We start from the raw sequence: 24,196 nt of genomic DNA on the forward strand, positions 1-24,196 counted from the left end.
TTATATAACAGGAGGTTGAAAACATAAATTACAATGTAGAAGAAATAATAAATTATTACAAACATTTCTATAATAGTTTAGCTTTTTTAAGCACATGTTATTGAAATTTGTTTTGCAATTATTTTATCTAAAACCATACAATTTTCAATTGAAAATGTTAATAGCAAAAAAAAAAAAAAAATCAAAGTTTTTTTAATGCCCCTTTTATTTTTATATATAAAAAACCCCCCAACTAAACCTTGATACATAATTAAACAAATTGAGCACAACAACTAATACCGAAGTTAATCTTCTACTTGAGGAAAACATTTATAATTATGTCTACATTTAATTTCTTAATGAGTTATATATGTTTTTTTAATTCTGTTTGAGCAAAATGTGTAGAACACTTTAGGTCATCTCTTAAATAATAATTCCTTTAAACACTGAACATATGTAAAAAAAAAGTTGAAGCTGCCTTCCAAATATAAATTTTTTTTTTACACATTGACGATTAATTAAATGTAGCCAATTTCAAGTTTTACTTGGTGATTATTGTTTACTTTATGGATAAAAAGGGTAATAAAAAACTTAAAGTATTTAGAAAAAAGCTGATTTAAGTTGGTTAAAAGCTCTATGTAGAGAATATTTATTTAAGTTTACATAGCTATCTTTAAAAAAATAACAAATTACATATTAAATTAGTTTCAAATAATTAAAATTCCTTTGGAAACAGCACTTTTCTTTGTTAGGTAAACTGTACAGAGATAACAAAAAAAATGTTATATATATATATATATATAAACAGTATTCCCCTAGCACTTTTTTTTAAAAACTTTTAAGAAAACGTTTTTAAATTAAAGAAATGTATTTAAAATCTAAGGAGCATTTTTAACATTATTTTCATACTTCCATTTAAAAGAGCTATTCAATAAAAAGTACTTGAAGCATTGCACAAAGGCCTGACATGAAATGAATTTTCATTCAATAGTTTACATGAAATGTGAAGAAAATAAGCTTAAAATGTATATTACAACACCAGTGACATTTCTGCAGGTTGAATATATGTCAGCATTATGCACATGTATATTACTTGCACACAAGAAAATTTGTTGTAATGAACAAGTTTAAAAAAAAAATTAAGTACAGCTAAACTGCTGAGAGTAAAAGTTTAATTCTTACATAAAATTTTAATCATTAAAGTATCATCAAATCAAAATTATATAAAAAATGTACATATTTTAACTAAAATATATATTTGTTTTCTTATAGGATACTTTTAAGAATGAAAGCAAATTTCATAGTTTATTTGAGATTTAATTTTAAACATACAAAATTTTACTACATTTCTATTTGTTAGATTTTAAAACAACACTTTTTGATTAAAAAAGCTTTTCAGATTGAAAAATTATTTACAAAATTATTAGAAAAAAGGCATGCTTAAAAAGATACACACATTGTCAGAAGATAAGGCAAAATTAAAAAAAATTGAAGTTAGTTTGATTAAAAAAAACATTTTTAAAAATCTAATTTAAAACAAAAGTGTTTGGTCATTCGATTTGATTAGAAAATTAAAGCTCAAACCAAAGGGTCGGTTGTGGGTTTATTTTCCGACTAGTCCATCATTGTTAATTTACAGAAAAATTCTATTTTATGAGAAAAAAAAAGGAGCCATTTACTTATATTTTGAGTAGATGTGCCAAGATTTATAACTTTTGGGTTAAATCACCAGTATTGACAATTTAATTTTAATGAATAACAGTAGTTACTGCTTCTAGAAGTATTTAAAAAAAAAAACACTATTAAGATACTTTTAACCCTACTTAGATATAAATTACTCAGCATTTACAAATTATTTGCATTGAATAATATATTCAGAAAATATTTGCAGACAATCAAGGGCAGCTTACTCTGGCAATGTTTTATGTAACAGCTTATCCAAAAACCAATGACAATGATTGGGTGAAATTGAAATGATAATGACAAAATAAAAAGGACTACACTGATTAAATATTATTTACATTAAATACAAGTATTAACATTTAAATCTCATTAACATTAATTTAGTTCAACTAATTCTGGTACCATTTTAAAACTAGTCATTCAAAAATCTGACAAGGTCCATACGCTAAAAATATCTGCTGCCTTAATAATAGGTGATTTAAGTAAATACTTTTATGCTGTTGTACTCAGTATGTTATTCAGAATTTTGAAACTAGAATAACAGAAAATCATCTAGATTATTATCCTTTAGACAAGAGAATTCATAATAAAAGAATTACAAGATAATGTTTTTAATTTTACTATGCTATGCAGGTAATAGGTCCTCTGGAAAAGGTTTTTTAAAAATGTAACAAATTATTTATAATTAAAAATGGGTTGGGAATATAAATTTGGATACTTATTTAAAATTAACTGCCAAACTGATACAAAATGTATTGCATTTTAATTTAATGACTTTGCTTATTTTAAATACTTGCTCTTAACTTAGTGCAACACAAAACCATCATTTATACCATACAAAAATATTACAGAGCATTTATTTTCTCCAGTGGTTTCTAACATAAAAGTTTTTTAATTGATTTAAATTCCGTATTTCGTTGTGGTTAAAATTGTTTCTCAGGACCAAAAAAAAAATCGTTATTCCATTAGTGGTACCCACTGTCCATCCCTGACATCCACGTTTGCTAGTCATGGGTTGCGCTCTTTCTGGTAGGCGTGGTACCAGATCTTGGACAAACAAATGGCTGAGTGGAAGCGGAAGTAAATGAAGAGGGGAACACACAGATGGAGCATGATATTCCATGGCAGTATTCCATAAAACTCCAAGTGAAATGGCACAACCATGGTCTTCTTGATCTCAAACATGCTGACAACCCAGAGCGCCAGGTTGCAAACCAGCAAAAAGGTGACAATAGCACGGCCTGGTTTGCTCTCTACTTGTCCGTCATTATCTGCTCGACGGCAGAGACCATCCAGGATGAAAATTGCCTGTGAGTTAAAAAAAAGTTGCTTTTACTACTATTCAAACTAATAATAGAAATATTAGAAATTTCTTCTAGTTCTTTAAAATTATGGATAATTGCATGAAAAATAAAGTAACATTACATCTAGGTTTAATTCAACTTTGTTATTTAAAAAAAGTTAGTGATTTACCCTATTAAGAATTAAGGTATAAATAGAATATAGATCTAACTTATGACAAAAAAAAATTAATGCTGACAGGTTTTATTTCCATTGAAATTATTTAATATTTATCTGATAAAGGATAATAATATCAATTTTCTAAATTCAGTACATTTTTTTAGAAAGCAAACCCGTTACTTTCAAGAAAACTAAAACAAATTGTATTACTATAACTACATCAAGGGACAGAGTGGTCTAGCGGTAGAGAGCTGGACTACTAATCCGTAAGTCTCGAGTTCAAATCCGGGTTCAAGTTAGTAGACCGTCCTTGGTCCACCCAACTCTGATGGGCACCTAACTCAGGTTAGGGTAAGTAAAGGCGGCTGGTCATAGTGCTGACCACACTGTTTCTTCAAATGCTGAGGTCACAGAAACAAGTGAACTCTACTTCACTTGCCCCATAGACCGTCAGGTTTGAAAGGGACACTTTCCTTTATTTTAATAACTACATCACTTAAAAATATAAGAATATTGTTAAAAGAAAAAAATGAAGGTATTTATCCTACCTGAAGTGTTGACTCTAAAATTCCAACACAAATAACAGCAAGTGATAAAATGCTTATCACTCCATGCACCTCCACCATGGAGGCAGATGAGATAAGCATGAAGCTCAAATAGATGTAAGCACCACCAAGGGAAATCACCAGCAAGACAGCATCCAAAGAGAGGTAATTCTCCAGGAATCTGAGCTGCACAAAGCGCAACATCCCAAACAAGATGCAGCTTCCAGTGATGATGATTAAAGAGATCTCCATCACAAAGAAAATCTAAAAAAATAAAAATTTTTAAACTGTGCATAATCTATAGAAATTATTTTTAGCTCACTCTTATATAAAGAATGGGACAGCATGGCCTAAGCAGTAGAGCGCTAGGCTGTAACCTGAAAGTTTTGACTTCGAATCCGGGTCCAAATCAGTAGAACGTCCCTGAGTCCATCCAACTCTGATGGGTACCTAACTCATGTTAGGGAAAGTAAAGGTGGCAGGGCAAAGTGCTGACCACACCTTCCTTTTATATGCCATGGTAAAGAAACATATGAGCTATACTTCATGTGCCCAATGGATCGCTAAGTCTAAAGCGGAATCTTTACTTTTTTTCACTCATATAAAGACTATATTCTTATTTTATGATTAAAAATTTAATTTTTAAAAGCAAATCTTTAATAATAAAACTACAAATACACAACAAAAGGAAAGGAATATAAAACTGTCTATAACAAATTGAAAATCTGATTTACCTTAATTGCTGTGTGAGGGTGATTCAGTCGACTTTCAAAAACAAAGAACGTCGCAATGGCGATGAGAGTCACAACTGCAACCAGTAATCCAGTGAATAAACCTTTGTTGGCCTTCTCACAGTCCATGCCCACGGCACCTGCAGGCACACTGGAGGTCAAGGACGTGTGGCTCGGCCAGCGCTGGGTGACTTTTACCCCCACATACTGGTACATACGATAGATAATGCCTGAAGCAATAATGCTGAAAACAAACAGAAATCATCCAATCATCAGTTTTCAGCATGTGATAGAATCTTTGAAGAAAGTGAAAAGAATGTTTAAATTCTCTACACATTTTTATTAAATCATAAGGTCAATATGTGTATCAATACTGTTTGGTTAGGTTGCTTAAATTTGTTATCACATTAATAATATTATCACATTAATAATATTTCTATAGAAACTAAACGTTAATCTTTAGCTAAACTTAAGCTTTAAAATTAACCATAACACGAATTTGTTCAGTTAAATTTCATTTTTAAGGTATAAAGAAAATCATTGTGAGTTATCAATCAAACGGAGGAAAATTATTTTTAATAACATTCTAAAATAGATGAATATTTTAAAGTTTCAATGAATTGAGTATTTTGTTTATTTTGAAAAATAAAATGTCACCAGACCTGTATATGATGGTGCATGGGAACAAATAAGGGGAAGCAGTTCTGGCTAAAGTGACATCTTCATAGCAGCTTCTGGAGTTACCTTCCATACTTGTGTTTTCTAAAACATTTCAACACAAACTTTAGAAATTTATAAATATTTAGGAAAAACTAACTAATTAATTAAATGGGATGTTGGAAAACTTAAAGTAAATGATGGGAAATAGTCAAGATAATTATTTTTAATTGTAAGTAAAAATGACAACTCAAACAAATAATAGAGATGTGTGTACAATTGTTTTATGGTCGCTACTAACCATTTCGAATAGCAAAATAATTCTGTTGCTTAAAGTCCTCTGCTGTTTCAGTGATGGCTGTTACAAACCAGACTGCCAGATTGGTTGCTAGGAGATGCATCAGGCCAAACCTTACAGATGCCTTGTTTTTATCAATCACAAGCTGGAATCATACAAGTATTTTTATAGGTTTATAGTCCTTACAAATATATTACGCTATATAAAAGCAAACTTAAAAGACATTTTTTAATAACTCATTCCTACAGTCTTTTTGTTATAAAGTGTTATTCTTCCTTAAACAAAAAATAAGAAAAAATATGACTCACAAGAGAAAAACTATAGTTTAAACAAAAAAGGCAAGGAAATAAAGATTTTGAACTAACTTGTAAAACTATTATGAAGAATGCATAAATGCTTTACTTATGTATTTTACAACATTGATTGTGTTTGTGGTTAAATGCCATTTGCTAATGGAGTTTGATTTTTAAGGGATACAATTATGGGTCCCAAAAACATCAAAGAATGTATTTAAAGTATCCATGTATTAAGCTTAGAAAATATCTGTTATCTCCCTTGATTGAACAAAACAACATTATACTGGAGTTTAAATATTTGCTAGGTAAAGGATTTTCGTATTACATTTGAATTTGATAAGCGAAAACAAAAATTTTTGTCCTTAAATTTCTGATCAATAGCTAAGTTATGTTTTTTTTTAAAATTTTTTTTTATGTTTATTCCAAAAATGTTAACAAATTTAATGGGAGATAACACATCCCCATTACTTCAAAATACCCATTCCAATTTGTTTATAAAGTTTTAAAACTAGTGCAACCACAGAGAACTGATGTTTCACCTTGTGGTTCTTGAACAGGAAAAATGTCTGGATAAAGGTAAAAATCAAATGCAGGACATAGACCACTGTAAAGATGTAGCTCTCACAGGTAGTCGTGTTCTCTGTCTCAAAGTATGATGCAATGTGGAAACCATCCAGGGTAACACTGCCAATAGAAAATGCTGAAAAGACAAAGAAACAGATTTTAATAAAGATTTGTTTTAAAGTTTACTTTTATGATTTTTTTCTTCTGTTTCTTATTTTTACTTAACATTTCAGTGTTTTTAAAATGTTAGTTATAAGTTTACTCAAAAGGCTTATCCCAGAACTATCAGCCAAGAAATCAAGTATTGCTAACGTTTTCCCCTACTTTGAAAATAAAAATGCACACTTTCTCTAATGTAAGTGTCAAACTTTATACAGTTAATGAAATAGGCTTTATACTGGCCATAATTCATTATTAAAATGAGATTTTAAAAAGTTTACTGATTCATGAAATAAGACAATACAATGAATTTAATAATATATTCTCAGCCTTTATTCATCATGCTCAATGAGCTGAAATTAAACTTCTCAACTCCATTGGCCTGAATTTGGTAAAATGTAAGTAAATAACCACTTAACCTCCACCATATCAATATTTTTTAAGTTAGATTTCTTTATAAGATAATGGTTTTTATATTAATCTTGAATAATATTTTCATACAAAGTCATTATTATTAATTTTCACATCTGTCCCTCCTGGTCCGTTTTCATATTTATCAAAATTCTTTTTTTAAACAGAAAAAAAAGAAAATTAAAAATATTTAAGCACTTTTCATTTCACTTGTTATAGTTATAGCCCTCTTAAACTCTTAAGGCTGAGGAACTAGTTAAATTTTCACTTGGTTAAACTGTATTACTACCTCTATAGAAAACACCCACTCTGGATAACTCAATTATTTTACAGTTCAAGGAGAAATATCAGAAAGGGAGGTGAGAACAAGAAGAAAAGTTACCACGTTTTGAAAGATAGATCTAGTAAGGAAAAAAGATTTTACCTAGTGCACCAAGCCTTAGGTAAAAATTGATGCCCTCCCCAACATGAGCAACCTCTCCATCAGCAGGAACTGCCATTTGGGATCTACAATATACACAGAAAATTGAGATTAGATGTTTACTTTTTTACTAAAGGAAAGGGACTATGAAAATATTATTGGAGAAACAAAACAATAAAAATAATAGCTTTTTATAGCATGTCAGTAAAGGAGAAATTTTATATTATTATTATTAAACAAAGTTTAAGAAAAAATATAAATACATGAGTTTTGAGTAAACAAATGGCAAAATATTATTTGTTTATGAAAGCCGTTTTATTTATTTTAAAAACATTTTATAAGCTTTTTTAAAAAAAAAACTTAAAGTTTATAATTTTTTTTGTATTAAAAAGCTTAAGAAAACAACAGAAAAAATAATCAAGGTAAAAAAGTAAAATCAAATATGAAAGGTGACTGACCTAGTGGATAGAGTAGACATCTGGTCCATAGGCTCCTTCCTGGAGTCAAATGTCTCCTCTCCATCAACAATGATGTGCTGGTGTTCATTGTCTTGCTTTCTTGTGGGAGATGGGGTCAGTTGCAGATTATCCTGCAACAAAGCAGGAATTCCCAAGGTTTGTTAGCAAAATCAAATATAAATAATATTTATTATTTATGTTCTAATTAGTCCCCAATTAATCACAGATCTAATGTATATTTATACTACCGTACAGTATAGATCTATTTGACTACATACGTTTCATTTGTACAGTCTAAATTAATATGGTAAGTAATGTATACTATTTAACTAACTCAACAAGCCCAGATCCAGATCTAAAGCTAGAGTTAGATCTGTTACGAACATCCCTTCTGTCAGCCAGATAGGAAGACAGTTTTAATTGTAAGCAAATATTATATTTAAAATAAGATATTATATCTATATACTGTTGAATTGTGTAGGCTAAGTGTAGGGAATGGGTAAAACATGTGTTACAGTGTGTGAGCACAACCCCTCAAGGGTCAAAATAATGCACGTAACTTCTTAACCATAGGATAGAGAAAAACCTAAAAATAAAAATAAATCTACAAATGCAGAAAAACCGGTCAAGTGCCGGAAACTTTGGTGTAAATAACAAAACTCACCTGATCTCGCCGAATGACGACACGGATATTGTTGTCAAAGTAGTTGTTCCGGACTCGAACTCCTCTCAGGATGCAGATTTGGAAGTAAAGCAGAACACCGAGTGATCCCAGGTACAGGTAAATAAGGAACACCTGGGTAGCATATGGTAATAAAGCCTAGAAACAAATACTTCATCGACATCAACAGTATGCAAATAATTTTGTATTGACGCCAAAAATAAAACACGAATTAGGTAAGCATGATAATCATATTCATAAATATTGGGTTTAAAAATTAATTTAACTACGTCCTTACACTTTAATATATTCAAAGGCTTCAATGTAATTTTTTTTATTTAATAAGATATATTTCGCAATATAGTGAATATGTCCTTTTCAATAAAAATATATTCTTGCGATAACACAAAAATGTGCGTATTTTAAACACATGTTCATTATTTGCACGAAAATGGTTTCTATTTTCGAATTACTCACTACACGGACACCGCTTCAACTTGAACTCACACAGCATAAACAAACAAGATACGGAAGACGGGATATTCTGGACTATCTCATAGAATAACTCAGCTGAACAGGCTCGATGATAGGAAGACAAGACACCCCCCCCCTCCCAGATAATAAGGTAAATTGTAGGGGCTGGTGCGTGTTAACCGAGCGTAGCAATCTAATCACTTGTATTGATCAGTAAACATACATGGGTTTATCTACCGCGCTGGATGATGTCGTGCCTGGGATATGGGAGTACTTGAACTAGTATATTTACCCGTAGGCGAGTTGGCTATTGGTTAAATACTAATAGTGTATAAAAAGTCTCCTAAATTTTGTTTTTAGAGAGGGGTCGTCCGTAAGTGACGTCATGTTATTTATGACGATCTCTGAACCATTTTTAAAAAAAATATACATGATACATCAGGTACAGCACATTTCAAAATATCACATATACAAGCCACATATAACATCAATATTTCTCAATATACTACACTCATAAAACGTTACAGAACTTAATAAACTACATTATTTAACAAATACACTAATTTCTATAAATATTAATTAAAATTTGGGAACTCTGGTGTTAAAAAAATGTCTTTAAAAACCTACCTCTAAGTAGTAAAGGTGCTGTCTCTCTTTGACTGTCAGGGCATTAGCTACAGAGAAAACGATGCCAAATACTACAAGTAAGAGGGCGTAGAGGCCACACAGGAGCTTGGTCAAGGCAGATCTGTGGAAAGTTAGAACATAGAGCATATTAGGGTATGTGGTATAGTATTTATTTTGGTGCGTAAGCAGCGTAACGGTGTATTGGGGTTTATAAGGTTGTGTATATATTAGGGAGTATTTATTTGAGTGCAGTGAGGTTTACAAGTGTGTATTTATTAAGATGAATAAAGATGGATATAAGGGTGTATGTATTAGAGTGTATATCCGACGTCCAGCGTAGAAAGACAGTTTCTCATCCGTAAACCCTCCCCACCCTGGGCAAAGGAAAACTGGCAGGCGAGGAAAAACAGAGATGCTAATCGGGGAGAGCAACAAGAAAGTAGTAGTACAGGTACCAAAGGGATCAGCTGGAAAAATCAGTCCTCTTGTCTGGTAGGCTTTATGCACTTGTGGTGCGACTGACTAATTACTAGTGGTACTACAAGTAGTACTGTAGTAGTACTACTTCTTCCACTAATAATTCTACAGCCTAGGTGAGGTACATGTTCTAAAATAAAACACGTTGAAGCACTGCTTTTTAAAACATTTCTTGACATGGCTAATATACATTCTTTGTGATGGCAAATACATAGCTCATTATTGCGACAACCATACAGAACAGCTCTGATTGAGTATAATCACCACATCACGATGACAGTTATTTCCCCTGAATAATGATCGACTCCTATTAAAAATATGCTTACGTAAAGTAAATATGTACACTGAATGTAACTAAATTTCTGAAGTTTTTGTCAACAGCAGACAGGAGTATAATAAAATAATATATTATTCTAAATATAAACTCACTCTTAAAATTATACGTTGTTTTAATGGTATTAATAAAGGATGGAATACTCATATTTGAAAAAGGTTAGCATTTGCATATAAAATTCCGAAAGGTTAGTTTAGAATATTGATATGCGGGTCGAGTACTAGATAATGTGTGGGTATTTTTAGATTCACTAGCAACGCCTAGATGGTGAAGTAGGAAGGTACGGAGAAATGAGAGCATCGTTCACTGCACACCAGTACAAAGAGGGGACTAAAGGGAAGGGGGTGAGGGTGGGGGAGGGGGAGTGAGGATGGGGGTGGGTAGGGAAGGAGAGCGAGAGAAAGAAGAAGAAGAAGAAGTAGGGAGGAGGAATTTAAAAAAAAAAAATCCCCAACAAACCAAGGGAGACAAGCGTGGTGCAGAATGATAGCAGAAGCGCAGTGAGATGAAGGGAGATAACCAGGGGTTTCCAGCTTAAGAATCGTTAACATCTTTAACAATGAGGAAACCATTAGCGGCTCAGCAGGTTTTAATTAGATGTTGTCTGAATGAATAATAACACCGGGCGGCACATAAATAAGGTCATATAGGCCTATATATATTTATTTATTGTATTCATGTGCATAGACGTCTGTATATATCTTTGGTTAAACCGAATCTAAAGATTTTACTGATGTGCAGGGGCGGAACTACAGTGCCGCCAGACCCCGCAATGCGGGGGGGCCCACGACGTTTAGGGGCCCAATTCCGACCAAAAAAAAACAATGAATTTTCTTTTTATAAATAATATTTTTCGCGCACCTTGATAGTGGTTTTGTAAAAAACAAACAGGTCTACTATAGCAGTGATTGTTCTACAGTAACCAACACACACTGTTGTGTAGAAAAATATAAAATCTATAAGAGCTCTGCTTTGAAAGATAGGCAAACGTTCACACTACTTACATGACTTACTGCCCTTCTTTAAAATAAGGGTGCCCATGAAGCTCATTTAAATAGTTTTATACTGTGTAAGTTAAAAAGCAATTTATTCTCTTAATTATTATCTAAATAACGGATACTAAAGAATCCTAAAGGTATAAAAATGATTGTATTCAAAACGAATAATATAAATACAAAAAATCATAAAATTAAACATAACGCGAGAAACCATTGCACAAATCAAGCTTACGTATTTATATAAATTTGACCAGCTCGAAAATTATCAATATGCGGGTAAACATAAAAATTAATACTAATAGTTTCGCTGTCTGTCTATCTATCTATCTGACAAGAACGCTCTAGAGAAAACACAAGGAAAATAAAAACATGCATAGTATTTCGAAAAACGAAGTATGACGTCGACACATTTAGCACAGAGTTGAAAATAATCTCAAACCCAGAGAGTGCTCACAGTTATATGACGTCATTGATTTTCGCGTTTACATTGAATAAAAAGGAAATGTTGTCTAATCTTAATGGTTTGCGTGAAGAGTTTCTTGCATACAATTCTTCGGGTAGGGGCGAAGCCCCACCCCACGCGTAAGAACGTCTGAGCCCCCCCCCCCCCACCTCCCTCCCCAGCTCAAAAGAAATTTCTTCATCGATACTCTATAATAAAATTACCGCCTAATTAATGTGTCTAATCTAAAAAGTGGTTTTCTTGCAATTTCTTTAATGCAATTCTTCGGGTAGTGGCTAAGCGCGACACCAGTGTTTCTTTCAGACTTTTTCCTCCCCGGAGAGGGGTGGGGGTAATTGAAATTTTCGGGGACGGGGGTAGAATTTTCGGGAAGGGGGGCGGACACTGGAAAAAGTATATAATTATATTTCGTTGAATGGGACGGTAGACATGATTTTTTTGAGAGTGGGGGGTGGGGGGTGGCGGGGGGGTGTGGGGGGGGGTGTGTGGGGGGGGGGGTGGTGTGTGGGGGGTGGGGGTGGTGGGGGGGGGGTGGTGTGTGGAGGTGTGTGTGGGGGGGTGGGGGTGGGGTGGGGGGGTGGTGTGTGGGGGTGGGGGTGGTGGGGGGGGGGGTGGTGTGTGGAGGTGTGTGTGTGGGGGGGGGGGTGGGGTGGGGTGGTTTCCTCATCGATATTACTCTATAATAAAATTACCACCTAATTAATGTGTCTAATCTAAAAAGTGGTTTTCTCGCAATTTCTTTAATGCAATTCTTCGCGTAGTGGCTAAGCGCGACACCAGTGTTTCTTTCAGACTTTTTCCTCCCCGGAGAGGGGTGGGGGTACTTGAGGTTTTCGGGGGCGGGGGTAGAATTTTCGGGAAGGGGGCGGACACTGGAAAAAGTATATAATTATATTTCGTTGAATGGGACGGTAGACATGTTTTTTTTGGGGGGTGGGGGTGGGTGGGTGGGGGTGGGTGGGGGGTGGTGTGTGGGGGGTGGGGGGTGGTGTGTGTGGGGGTGGGGGTGGGTGGTGTGTGGGGGGTGGAGGTGTGTGGGGGGGTGGGGGGTGGGGGTGGTGTGTGTGGGGGTGGGGGTGGGGGTGTGTGTGTGGGGGGGGGGTGGGATGGTTTTAGTTTAGAGAAAAGAGACAGCACTATCAGCCTAGCGCCCGTTGTACCCTTCCTCAACGGGCCATTTATCTAGTGTAATAAAAACACTTGTAGAAAATAAAAGCATTACTGTTTAAATTAAAGCACTCCACACATAATCCATCGCTAAATAATTAAGTATTCAAATTCTCAAATGTTTTTTAAAAACCTAAGCGAAGCTAGGCAGTATGCCTAGTATTTACATAAACATTGGGAAATGTTTAGAAATGTGCTATGGCTATCCAAAATGCAGAATTATAGACTCTTGTTAAGGATGTATGCACAATGAAGCACGAAACATTACACAATGGCACAAGTTTAGTGGTTTCAGTATAACACCCCTTAGCCCACCCAGTTCTGAAGGGTACCTGGATCATGCAATAAAAACTTAGAGGGCAAAGAAACAAAAAGGAAAGTACCTTTTACTGAAAAGACTTGATTAAATGATCTCACAAAAAAAAAAAAAAAAAAAAAAAAAACACTTGTAAAAGGCGAAAGATTTACTCGATGTGAAGAGAAACCAGAGTTACGTGTCTGAGGCAAAAAAAAAAAAAAAAAGAAAAAAAAAAACAACACTTGTAAAACAGGGATTATTGCGGGCCCGAAATGAGTTCGGACTTATTGTTCTCTGGTTCGTTATCTCAGAGTGGTTATACATTGCAATGAAATAGATTAAAATAGACTATTTAAAAATTAGAGAAGCACGCTACTTATATATATATATATATATATATATATATATATATATATATATATATATATATATATATATATATATATACATATAGGGGGGCCCAAAATTTTTATTTGCGGGGGAGCCTTTTTTTTCTAGTTCCGCCACTGCTGATGTGTAGCTTATTTGACTTGTATAATATATATTTTTATATTTACAAAGTTAAAAAAAATATATATTTTAATTAAATGTTGTCTGAATGAATAATAGAAAATAAATAATAAGTAAATAATAATAATAAGGTAATAGTATTACCTAAACTAAAGTTTTAACGGATGTGTTGTTTATATTTTGGCTAAGGCTTAACACACACATATTGCCTGAAGGAAACAACGGGTAACATTAGACATGGCGAGAACCAAGCTGTTGGTGTCAGATATTTAGAGAGTTTGTAAACATCACTCAGTAAACAATAAATAAAACTAAAACCCCGCTTTGTGCTGCTGTGTTTTAAATAGAGGGTGGAAAAAATATGTTAGAGTGCTGACCTAACCCCATGACCGATAACTCTAGTACACAGTCGCTCTGTTTATGGCGGAGTTGTCGTCCATCGGTCAGAAAAAGATGTTTACGTTTGTAAATCTTCGCTCACGATACCCCCCTCACCCTCACAGTCTCGTAATCTCGGGCGGCGGCCAGTATATCTTAATTGCCGGCACGGACGAGGGGTAATTAGTGAAGAGGTGGTCTGTCCGACTGGTTGAGAGACATCGTGGTGCCAGAGAGGGTCTAACAGTAACAGGTGATTCTCCTTACAGCGTGTGTGAACGTGAGTGCATGCGTATATGTGTTTGTGTTTGTGTGTGTGTGTGTGTTAGAATGGACGCATGACGAGAACGTACTGAAGGTCTAGTAGGAGCAGTAACAGGTGATTCTCCTTACAGCGTGTATGTGTGTTTGTGTGTGTGTGTGTGTGCGTGTGTGTGTGTTCGGATGGACGCATGACGAGAACGTACTGAAGGTCTAGTAGAAGCAGTAACAGGTGATTCTCCTTACAGCGTGTGTGAGCGTGAGTGCATGCGTGCATGTGTGTGTTTGTGTGTGTTTGTGTGTGTTTGTGTGTGTGTGCGTGTGTTAGAATGGACGCATGACAAGAAAGTATTGAAGGTCTAGTTGAAGCAGTAACAAGTGATTCTCCTTACAGCGTGTATGTGGGTTTGTGTGTGTGTGTGTGTGTTAGAAGGGCTGCATAACAACTAAGAAGTGAAGCTGTCTTGTCGTTGTGAATGCGATACTGCATGTAAGGATGACCAAGAATTGCATATAATAATATATGAATGTGTTTAGTTGGCTGTTTAGTTTAGGCATATAAGCACACGCGCATGGCTATGCTTATAAACACACGATAAAATATAGACTCATAATCACATGATCAAGTATAGCCACATAAATATACACATACAAATATACAAATAAGTACACGATAAAGTATAGGGACACAAGCACGCGAGCAAGTACGGAACGGAGTGGTCGGATGGTAGAGCTAACCCAAAACTCTCGAGTTAGCAACACGGGCTCGAGTCCACCCAGCTCAAATAGGTACCTGGCGTACGTTGGTGAAAATAAAGATTACCGGGCCTAGTTCGAACAACACTACCCTTGGTCACAGAAACAAGTGAACTCTACTCCATCTGCTATATGGGCCGCCAGGCATGGAAGGGTAACTTTTTTGTTTTTGTTGTAAAGGGGTCATCCATAAATGACGTCACGCTTTTTTTTGACGATTTTTACCTCCCCCCTCCACTCCATCACACGTCGTCACAAAAAGCCAGACCCCCCCTCCTAAAATGACGTCACACCTCAGCCTACAACCCCCCACCCCCCTCAAAATTGCTGTTGAATTTTTCTTAAAACATCGATATTTTTCCAAAATCTTGTCAAAACTCTGTCAACAGAGTATTTTGCTAAATTCCTATTACAATTTATTAAAACCGTTTTCTGAATAGCGAAATAACGGCTAAAACTCATTTTCTAACATCACTTTTTTATAATGCAAAAAAAAGTGGCGTCACACCATCTGAACCCCTACCCCCTCCCCCTCATCACACACCGTCACAAAATTATGACCCCCCTCCCCCCTACGAGTGTGACGTCATTTATGGACTACCCCAAACGACAAAGTGTAAATACACGCACACATACATGCTCACCAGCATAAACACAATGCACCCAAGTGCACAGCGCGAGTAAACTATTTCCAAAGTTTACAGGCTAAACTCACGACACTACATACGCCAACAAAGACTTGAACCCTGAACCTATCTCACCACCCATCTGTCATCTAAACAGCACGTGACTCCCTACCCATGATGAAGTTCGCCTTGTGTGTTAACTATCAGCAGACCCCACGAAATAAACAACAAACAACCCCCCCCCCTCCATACCAACGCCGCTAGTTTACGTGATGAAGAATTAGCCACGAACGATAACCGCGTTTTAACAGACAACACTAAAAATAAATCTGTTTTAAAACTTTCCACCAGTCTTGTTAAGAGTTTTACTTCTTCTAGAATCAGCTCATACATTTTAATGCGCTAGTTCACGCAGACGTTAACCCTGGCTCCGACTGCTATTATGTTTTCAACAGTTGATCCATGCCAATTAGGAGATAAATGTTAGGATGAGATATCCGCCTCTACTGAACATGGAAGAAAATCAGATAAACTGTGTTTGTCTACAAGAGAGATAACTCCGAGAAAAAAAAAATTCTTTCAAAGAGCGATAACTCGGAGTTGACTAATGGGAGACAATCGCTGGGTATAGACTTAGTGTTTAGTTTAATAGAAATTTTTAGGATTCATGTATAAAAGCAAGGGCGGACTGGCCCATAGGTCTACCAAGAAAATTCCCAGTGGGTCCCTTGCAGTGGTGGTGTATTTATCCTATTAGTGCTTTATTTTTTAAAAAAGAAAATTGTAATTTTACTATTCCTTTGACCAAAGCGTAAAATTCAGCCCTTGATGGGTAAAAAAATGCATAATGAAAATATCAATCTGTGGTTGGGGAGGGGGGCTCTTTGAAAATTTTCCTGGCATCTTGTACACAGAGTTTCTTCCAGGCATCTCTTCGGGGGGGGGGGGGGGCTTGGCCCCCCCGAAAATCTTTTACCGCCCCCCGAACCAATTGAAATTTATATAATTTATATAGAAAATATATACTTTTAACAGTGTCCGCCCCCCCGAAGAAAGTTTACCGCCCCCCCCCCCCCGGAAAATTTCAAGTGCCCCCCCGGAGAAAAAAGTCTGGAAGAAACACTGAACTTGTACACAACCAGTCCACCCCCGTCAATAAACAGTTATATGGTTCATGCAGGTTTTATTGAGCCGTAGAAATGGTTGGTGACCCATTTACCAGCCCTATACCAGTGCCAATTTGACTTGCGTCAAGGCTGGGTGAAAAAAAAACCAACACATCCCAGGTGTCATTAAAGGTAAAGTTACCTTTTCGAACTTGACGGTCCATGGGGCAGGTGATGTAGAGTTTTCTGAGACCTCGGCAGGAACATGAAAAGATAATGTGGTCCGCACTATGCCTTTTACTTTCCCTAACGTGAGCCAGGTACCAATCAGGGCTGGGTGGACTCAGGGACGACGTACGGACTCGAGCCCGGGATCCGAACCCCAGACCACGCGTCCCCTGGGTGTCACTGTCAATAAAGGTGGTCAATAAACGTCATGCAACTTTTCCCACTAACAAGTGTTTCTTTCAGACATTTTTCTCCGGGGGTGGGGGCTTATATTTTTGCGGGAGGGGTCGGACAATGGTTAAAGTATATGTTTTCAATATAAATATATTTGATTCGATTTCGTTGGAGTGGGGGTTGAGGGTGGACGTGCTTAGGTGTGTGGGCGAGGGTGGAGGCACATCGCCAAGAAATGCTTGAAAGAAACTGCCACCAACCATCCCTTATCGACACACGTCACAATAACTCAGACACCTGTTCAAAAAATGACATCACGAAGGCCTCAACTCTCTACCGCCCCGCCCCGTCTGAAAGAAAAGCATAACATAACCCTTGCGAAAAGTAACCTTTAACCCGGGTTTTGTTTTCAACTTTTAGTAAAGAAAACTGCTGGATCACAACCCCCCCCCACCCCCACCTCCACGATATGCATATAACAAAAGCCATACATCTGTGTGACGTCATTTAATTTATGTATGTCCCCGAACAAGTCTACGTTGGATTGAGGATAGAGGTGGGCTTGTACTTTTGTATTGTGTTAGCTTTTATTATGTATATGTTAGAAAATCAAATTTTTCAAAATGTTTGGTAAATTGGATGCCTTTTACTACCCGCCCCCCCCCCCCCCCCCCCCCCCACTAGCTTCCTTCTTCGCTCCCCACTATTTATCAGTGCCGGTGTGTAACATAAAATCAGAAACGGGAATTCAAGTTCTAAAATTAGCCTAGTTGTGCCTCCCAACAGTAGCTCACCAAAACAGTGTTTTCATGGAATAAATCACATCGAGCTAATCTCTGCGTCTTCCGTTTGAACATAAACTTCCCGCGCTTTACCCCTCAGCTTATCTGCGCAGAACTACTGCGCAGTCATGTGACCGCGTCATCAGATGTATGATGGCGGTGGTAAGATAAGGTGAAAATTTTAATTCCCACCAGGTTTCAGTAACATTTCCGACAAAAATAGAGCATCTAGATCTACACTTTGATACACACGCACGCACGCAAACACAGAAATAGACCTATGTGAATGCTTACACCTACACACACACACTTAAACACACACACACTTACACACGACACATACACTTACACACAACACACTAACACACGACACACACACACTTACACACACACTTACACACGACATACAGACATGTAGACCACCTAAATACTTAAGGAATGGGACGGTCGAACGGTACAGCATTTGGCTGCTTGCCCGAAGGTCTGCCTTATATGTCGCCAGGTCTCAGGAGGAACTGTACTTAAATGAGTAATATCAGTTAAAGCGTCAAAACTTGTCACTTTGGAGTAGATATATTGTCCACCATCTGGCTATAAGATTCTCTCTATAACCAGAGGCGTAGCTAGGGGAGGGCGGGGAGGGCGGCCGCCCCGGGCGCCGACCCTAGGGGGGTGCCAAAAGGGGTAGGAAAAAAAATGACAAGCGCATTTTAAGCTGCAGTTTTGAAATATAAACAGTCAAAGTAAAGAAATTTAACGGCTGAGAGCCTTTGCATACTGATTTAACTGTTTTCTACCTTGATTAAGTAGCTGTAAAAGGTATCTCCCTAAGAAACAGTGACCGGAAAAACTGCCTTCCAGCTTTCCTAGATGGGAGGGGGGCGCTTTTTCGAAGACTAAAATCGGAAAAATTAAGGAATAAATAACCCATATCACCCAGAAAAGAACCTTGGAACTAAAGCGTATTTTACGATTGTGTAACATAAAAATAAGAATTAGTGACGTTTAAAATCCGCTCTACCATTTTTGTCCAAGGTGGTGGGGAGGGAGGGGGGGGGGGCGCTTTTTCACCAACAAAAGTCGCAGGACTTGTATTGGATCGGTTACTAGATAACTCTTTTAACACTTAGAAAAGAAATGTGTTTCCTCTAGCTCAGGGGTCGGCAACCTGCGGCTCGCGAGCCGCATGCGGCTCTTTTGATATCAAGATGCGGCTGTCCAGCTCCTTGAACAAATACTAATAATCTTCATAAAAAAATAAAATATTTGAAATAAAAAAATGTTAGTGGCTCTTTAAAACCAGGGAAATTTTGAAAATTGTAACTTTTGGCTCTTCCGCTTCAAAAGGTTGCCGACCCCTGCTCTAGCATGTTTCATTATACAATCAACCAGTCAACGAAATACTCATATCGTATTCCAGTGTGAACAATAATGTGTATGACCTTAATCTAACAAACTTATAATCCAAATATATACTATATCATAACAGCGACTGTTCCAAAGATAAAACATAAAAAGACTGTCCTAAACCATTTAGCACCGCTACAATTTTTTTCTCTGACATTACTAATCATCATCTTTAAAGGATAATGCATCTTAAGGGGAATTTAATTATCGTCGAGTAAAGTTTTAGGGAACGACAATCATACAGCGAAATTATTTTTTTTCAAGACTGTCGCACACACATACACACACACACACACACACACACACACATATATATATATATATATATATATATATATATATATATATATATATATATATATATATATATATATATATATATATATATATGGGAGGGGGGCGCCAAACTGAATGTTCGCCCCGGGCGCCTGGAGGGGTCGCTACGCCTCTGTCTATAACAACTGAAGTAACACCTGATGTCCAATATTGCTAATATATCTGTGCCCCAACGTTTGATTCCACACCGTTCTAATACCGCGTTTACACTCGCGACATGTATACTATACTTATCTGAAAAAAAAACAAACAACTCGCAACAAGTAAGTATACACATTCCGTGGAAAAAAAATGTTTTCATATAACATTGACTTGTTGCGAGTAGTTTTTTTTCCTAGACGTGTATAGTATACATGTCGCAAGTGTAAATGTGATGTAAAAGTTAAAATTCGGATTTAAAAAAAAAGGTATGTATACATTTTTATTTTTTTATTTTTTTACTCAACCTTTGAACATTCTTCTTATTTCGATGACAATTTTCGATAAATGCAGGTAAAAAAATAAAAGTTTAAAAACTTTTAAAAAGAGTGATCACGTTTACCCCTTAGCACCCCGAGTAAGCTCAGCACTATCTAAAACCTCCAACAGTCTTGTATTCAAGGCGAGCAGGCTACTAGGACCAGCAAGACTATGACGAGTGGGGCATGAAGATTCAAAGGGACGTTAGCCTGAAGGCATGGAAGGGGAGGTAACTGTGAGGTAGCGATAGACAGCTGGGTTATATCAAGATAGATCAGGAATAGCAGTTCAGAGATGAGAGACTTGTAAATGCAAACTTTTGAATATTTAACTCGGAGGCTTATGGGCCTTCTAAGCAAGGTTGATTTTATTAGAAAAATATTTTTTAATGCAAAATATCAAAGCTATACAGAGTAGCGGATCATATATGTCCTACAATTATAAATACTGAGACTTCCTTACTATCGATTCTCCCACGTTGTTAAAGTATATCTGTAACGTTTTTTTCAATATTTGCACCAATAAAATTTTAAACAAAAAAAAATATGGCTGATTAAAAATGAAAATAATTGCAGAAAAAAAAAAACAACAGTAAACACTTTGGAATGACAGCCAAGGTTTACTACGCCTGTGATTTAATACAATTTTCCAAGGTTCGAATCTTGATTACACGTAGTTTATGATTGTTGGTGAAACCATAACTAGATATAAAAACTGGGTCACGTATGGCTAAAGACATGTGTAGATAACAGTGAGTATACAATCAGACAACAGTGGGTAAACACTCAGACAACAGTGGGTATACAGACAACAGTGGGTATACAGACAACAGTGGGTATAGAGACAACAGTGGGTATACAGACAACAGTGGGTATACAATCAGACAATAGTGGGTATACAGACAACAGTGGGTATACAGACAACAGTGGGTATACAGACAACAGTGGGTATACAATCAGACAATAGTGGGTATACAGACAACAGAGGTTATACAATCAGACAACAGTGGGTATACATCAGACAACAGTGAGTATACAATCAGACAACAGTGAGTATACAGACAACAGTGGGTATACAATTAGACATGTGTAGACAACAGTGAGTATACAATCAGACAACAGTGGGTATATAATCAGACAACAGTGGGTATATAATCAGACAACAGTGAGTATACAATCAGACAACAGTGGGTATATAATCAGACAACAGTGGGTATACAATCAGACAGTAGTGAGAATACACTCAGACAACAGTGAGTATACAATCAGACAACAGTGAGTATACAGACAACAGTGGGTATACAATCAGACAACAGTGAGTATACAGACAACAGTGGGTATACAATCAGACAACAGTGGGTATACAATCAGACAATAGTGGGTATACAATCAGACAACAGTGAGTATACAGACAACAGTGGGTATACAATTAGACAACAGTGGGTATACAATCAGACAATAGTGGGTATACAATCAGACAACAGTGGGTATACAATCAGACAATAGTGGGTATACAATCAGACAATAGTGGGTATACAATCAGACAACAGAGACTACACAACAGCCGTGAGGGAAAGTCTACACAAGTTATGTAGGGATGCTTGTTACACTATAAATAAATGGGGGGAGGGGGAGTGGTACATTTTAAAATTAATTTTTACCCAGTTTTATGAAATAGGCGAGTCATTTATTAAGTTAATTTCCAGCTAGCGTTATGTTTACATTAGGTCAGAATAAGTGAAATTCTGTTAACTGTTGATGATAAGAATATTTTTCCATTATATCAAAGGTAGGTATTCCTATATCGCATTGAGATTTTCGTTTAGCCGATTTCACTGTCAGGATTAAGACAACAGACTGTTTTTTTTATCAGGGATAGGAATAGTACTAAGCTTTGGATTATGGTTAAGATAAGGATAAAGGCAGGATTAGTATTAGAGATACTAAATACAGTTTTTTATATCCCTTTTGGAGATCGTAGGAGTGAGGTTATTTTTTTTAACACTGAACAACGTATTCTCCCAAGCACTATCTTTCATTCATAAGACATTTACTCTACAACCGGAAAACGTAGTACGTACACAATCTACGGAATTAATCTGGCATGTCTGATTTATCCAACACCATTGCCAGATTGGCTTAGTGGTAGAATGTTATGAACTTTGACCTACTGAGGACAGTTGGAATACACAGGCAAGATATTTGCTAGGAGCAGGATGGCTGCAGATAGGGACTGCTCTACACGCAGATAATTTTGGTATTTTAGAACAAGGGGTAAAGGTTACTCGGGGTTAGATTAGGGGGTAGAACTGAAAGTATTCGACCTTGACCCACACCGTGTTAGTCTGCTGTGACGTTTATTTTCTCATACGGTTTGGGTGGATTTTTTTTTTACTGCCAGTATTTCTTTGATCACCGTCATGGCGTTTTGGGAGGTATTTTTTGCTGACTTTCATAACCCAACAATGACCCTGACCCTCTTCATGAAAAGAGATTCGGACTAAAAAAAACATTACCCATAATTCAATACTGTAAACGCACGCAAATGCCTCTTTGTTTATGTTTTTCAAATATGAATGAAATTAACATTTGTTATTTATTTAAAAAATTTTTGCCGGGCCGTTTGCGTATACAACACATGCCATTTTCCTATAAAAATAAAATCGACAAATTAAAATTTAACAGTGCTTTACGTATTTGCATCGAACATTAATACTGAAGTAAATGGAGACATTATTGGTTGTTAAAATCTAAACTTATCTTTTTAAAATGGTGTTAAAAAATGTGTTGATGGTAACTACATGGGGAAAACAGGACAAAAAAAACCCCGCACTGAACGACTCGGGGCATGATTGTTTACATTGACCGAGTGGGTGTTTAATATTGGTTGCTAGGAGACAAGGGAAGCAACAATTTACTGCAGTTTTAATTTTTAACAAATTTATTTTAAATTGAAGTTAGTACTAGGATTAGAAGCATTGGTTAGGGTTGGGAAAGGACTGGGGGTTAGGTTAACACTAGGGTTAGAATTGGTATAGGGTTAGAGTAGGGATAATACAAATTAAAAAAAAAATAACTAGACGAAAAAAAATTACGAAAATTGAAAAAAAAAATTCCCCAGTGTCCCTAGCAGTTTGACATCTATCACACTAGATACGTGTATTTAGGAGAGAAAAAAAATCTCGTTTCCTGTAATAAATTTCCCATCTATGTTAAAAAAAAAATTACCCTAAGGATCGGAAAGACCTTCACTCCCAAAAAAGCTAATGTCAAGCCGAAATAACAAGGGGAAAGCACACATGTTCAACGCGGTAAATAAGATTTATCTGCCCCTAATGGCATCGATCCTATTTAAACAGTGGTTTCTTCTGTAATCGATTCTAGCCCTAACGAAGAATAATTGATTAAAAGGGTGGGAAAAAAAATCAAATCAAACAGAAACTTAAAAAAAAATGGGAAAAGGGGAGGTAACTATAAAAGAAATAACGTTAATTCTTACCGGTGGACGGAGTGATTTCTCTTGGAGACGCTCAAGTGAGACGGCATCTCGCTGACCCCGTGGTCCATCTTGGTTAGGGGCACCTCCTGGTTGTTGTCATCCAGCATGGCGCCGTTATCCACGACCTTATCCTCGTCCTCCACTTCGTCCGCCATTTTGTGTTCGCTCTCGGCGTCCGACATGGTTTTGGGTTCGCTCACAACGTAGGTCCCAGAGCGCAGAGCGTTGAGCAGGGAAAATCGGGAAAGTCTCGCTGGGACTGTGTGGAGAGAATAAATAAATGAATGAAAAAATAAAAAAGTTGTAATGTCAGTCGATGGTGTTAGAGGTTATTTAAAAAAAAAAAAAAAAAAAAAAAAAAAAAAAAAAAAAAAAGACCTTCGTGAACTTTGGCCTTTTGCGCTTTCACTACTCGTGTTTATCTACTTTAGACCTGCCGTGAGCCGGTTTTCATAACTAATGTCACGCGTTTAGCGGGTGGGGGTGGGGTGTAGGCTGTGTATGGGATGAAGG

General features: G+C 36.3%; 1 protein-coding gene across 2 annotated transcripts; it reads right to left on the bottom strand.

Annotated features, from left to right (window-relative positions):
• Positions 1-1,768: 1,768 nt before the first annotated feature.
• LOC131954251 (proton channel OtopLc) lies at positions 1,769-23,939 on the bottom strand. Of its 2 annotated transcripts, none has more exons than XM_059317829.1 (11): positions 23,684-23,939; positions 9,426-9,546; positions 8,328-8,459; positions 7,664-7,758; positions 7,209-7,291; positions 6,190-6,350; positions 5,358-5,499; positions 5,062-5,161; positions 4,403-4,643; positions 3,672-3,932; positions 1,769-2,970 (listed from the first exon to the last, which is right to left on the bottom strand). In XM_059317829.1, the coding sequence occupies exons 1-11, from the start codon at positions 23,863-23,865 to the stop codon at positions 2,671-2,673; spliced, it is 1,818 nt and encodes a 605-aa protein (XP_059173812.1). In that variant the 5' UTR covers positions 23,866-23,939; the 3' UTR covers positions 1,769-2,670. The 2 variants fall into 2 exon arrangements, with proteins under 2 accessions (XP_059173812.1, XP_059173811.1); XM_059317828.1 differs by having other exon boundaries at positions 7,664-7,794.
• Between the last annotated feature and the right edge of the window lie 257 nt (positions 23,940-24,196).

The sequence above is a fragment of the Physella acuta genome, unplaced genomic scaffold (assembly GCF_028476545.2).
Source record: "Physella acuta isolate Inbredline_101_S28 unplaced genomic scaffold, ASM2847654v3 ptg000986l, whole genome shotgun sequence".
NCBI lineage: Eukaryota > Metazoa > Mollusca > Gastropoda > Physidae > Physella > Physella acuta.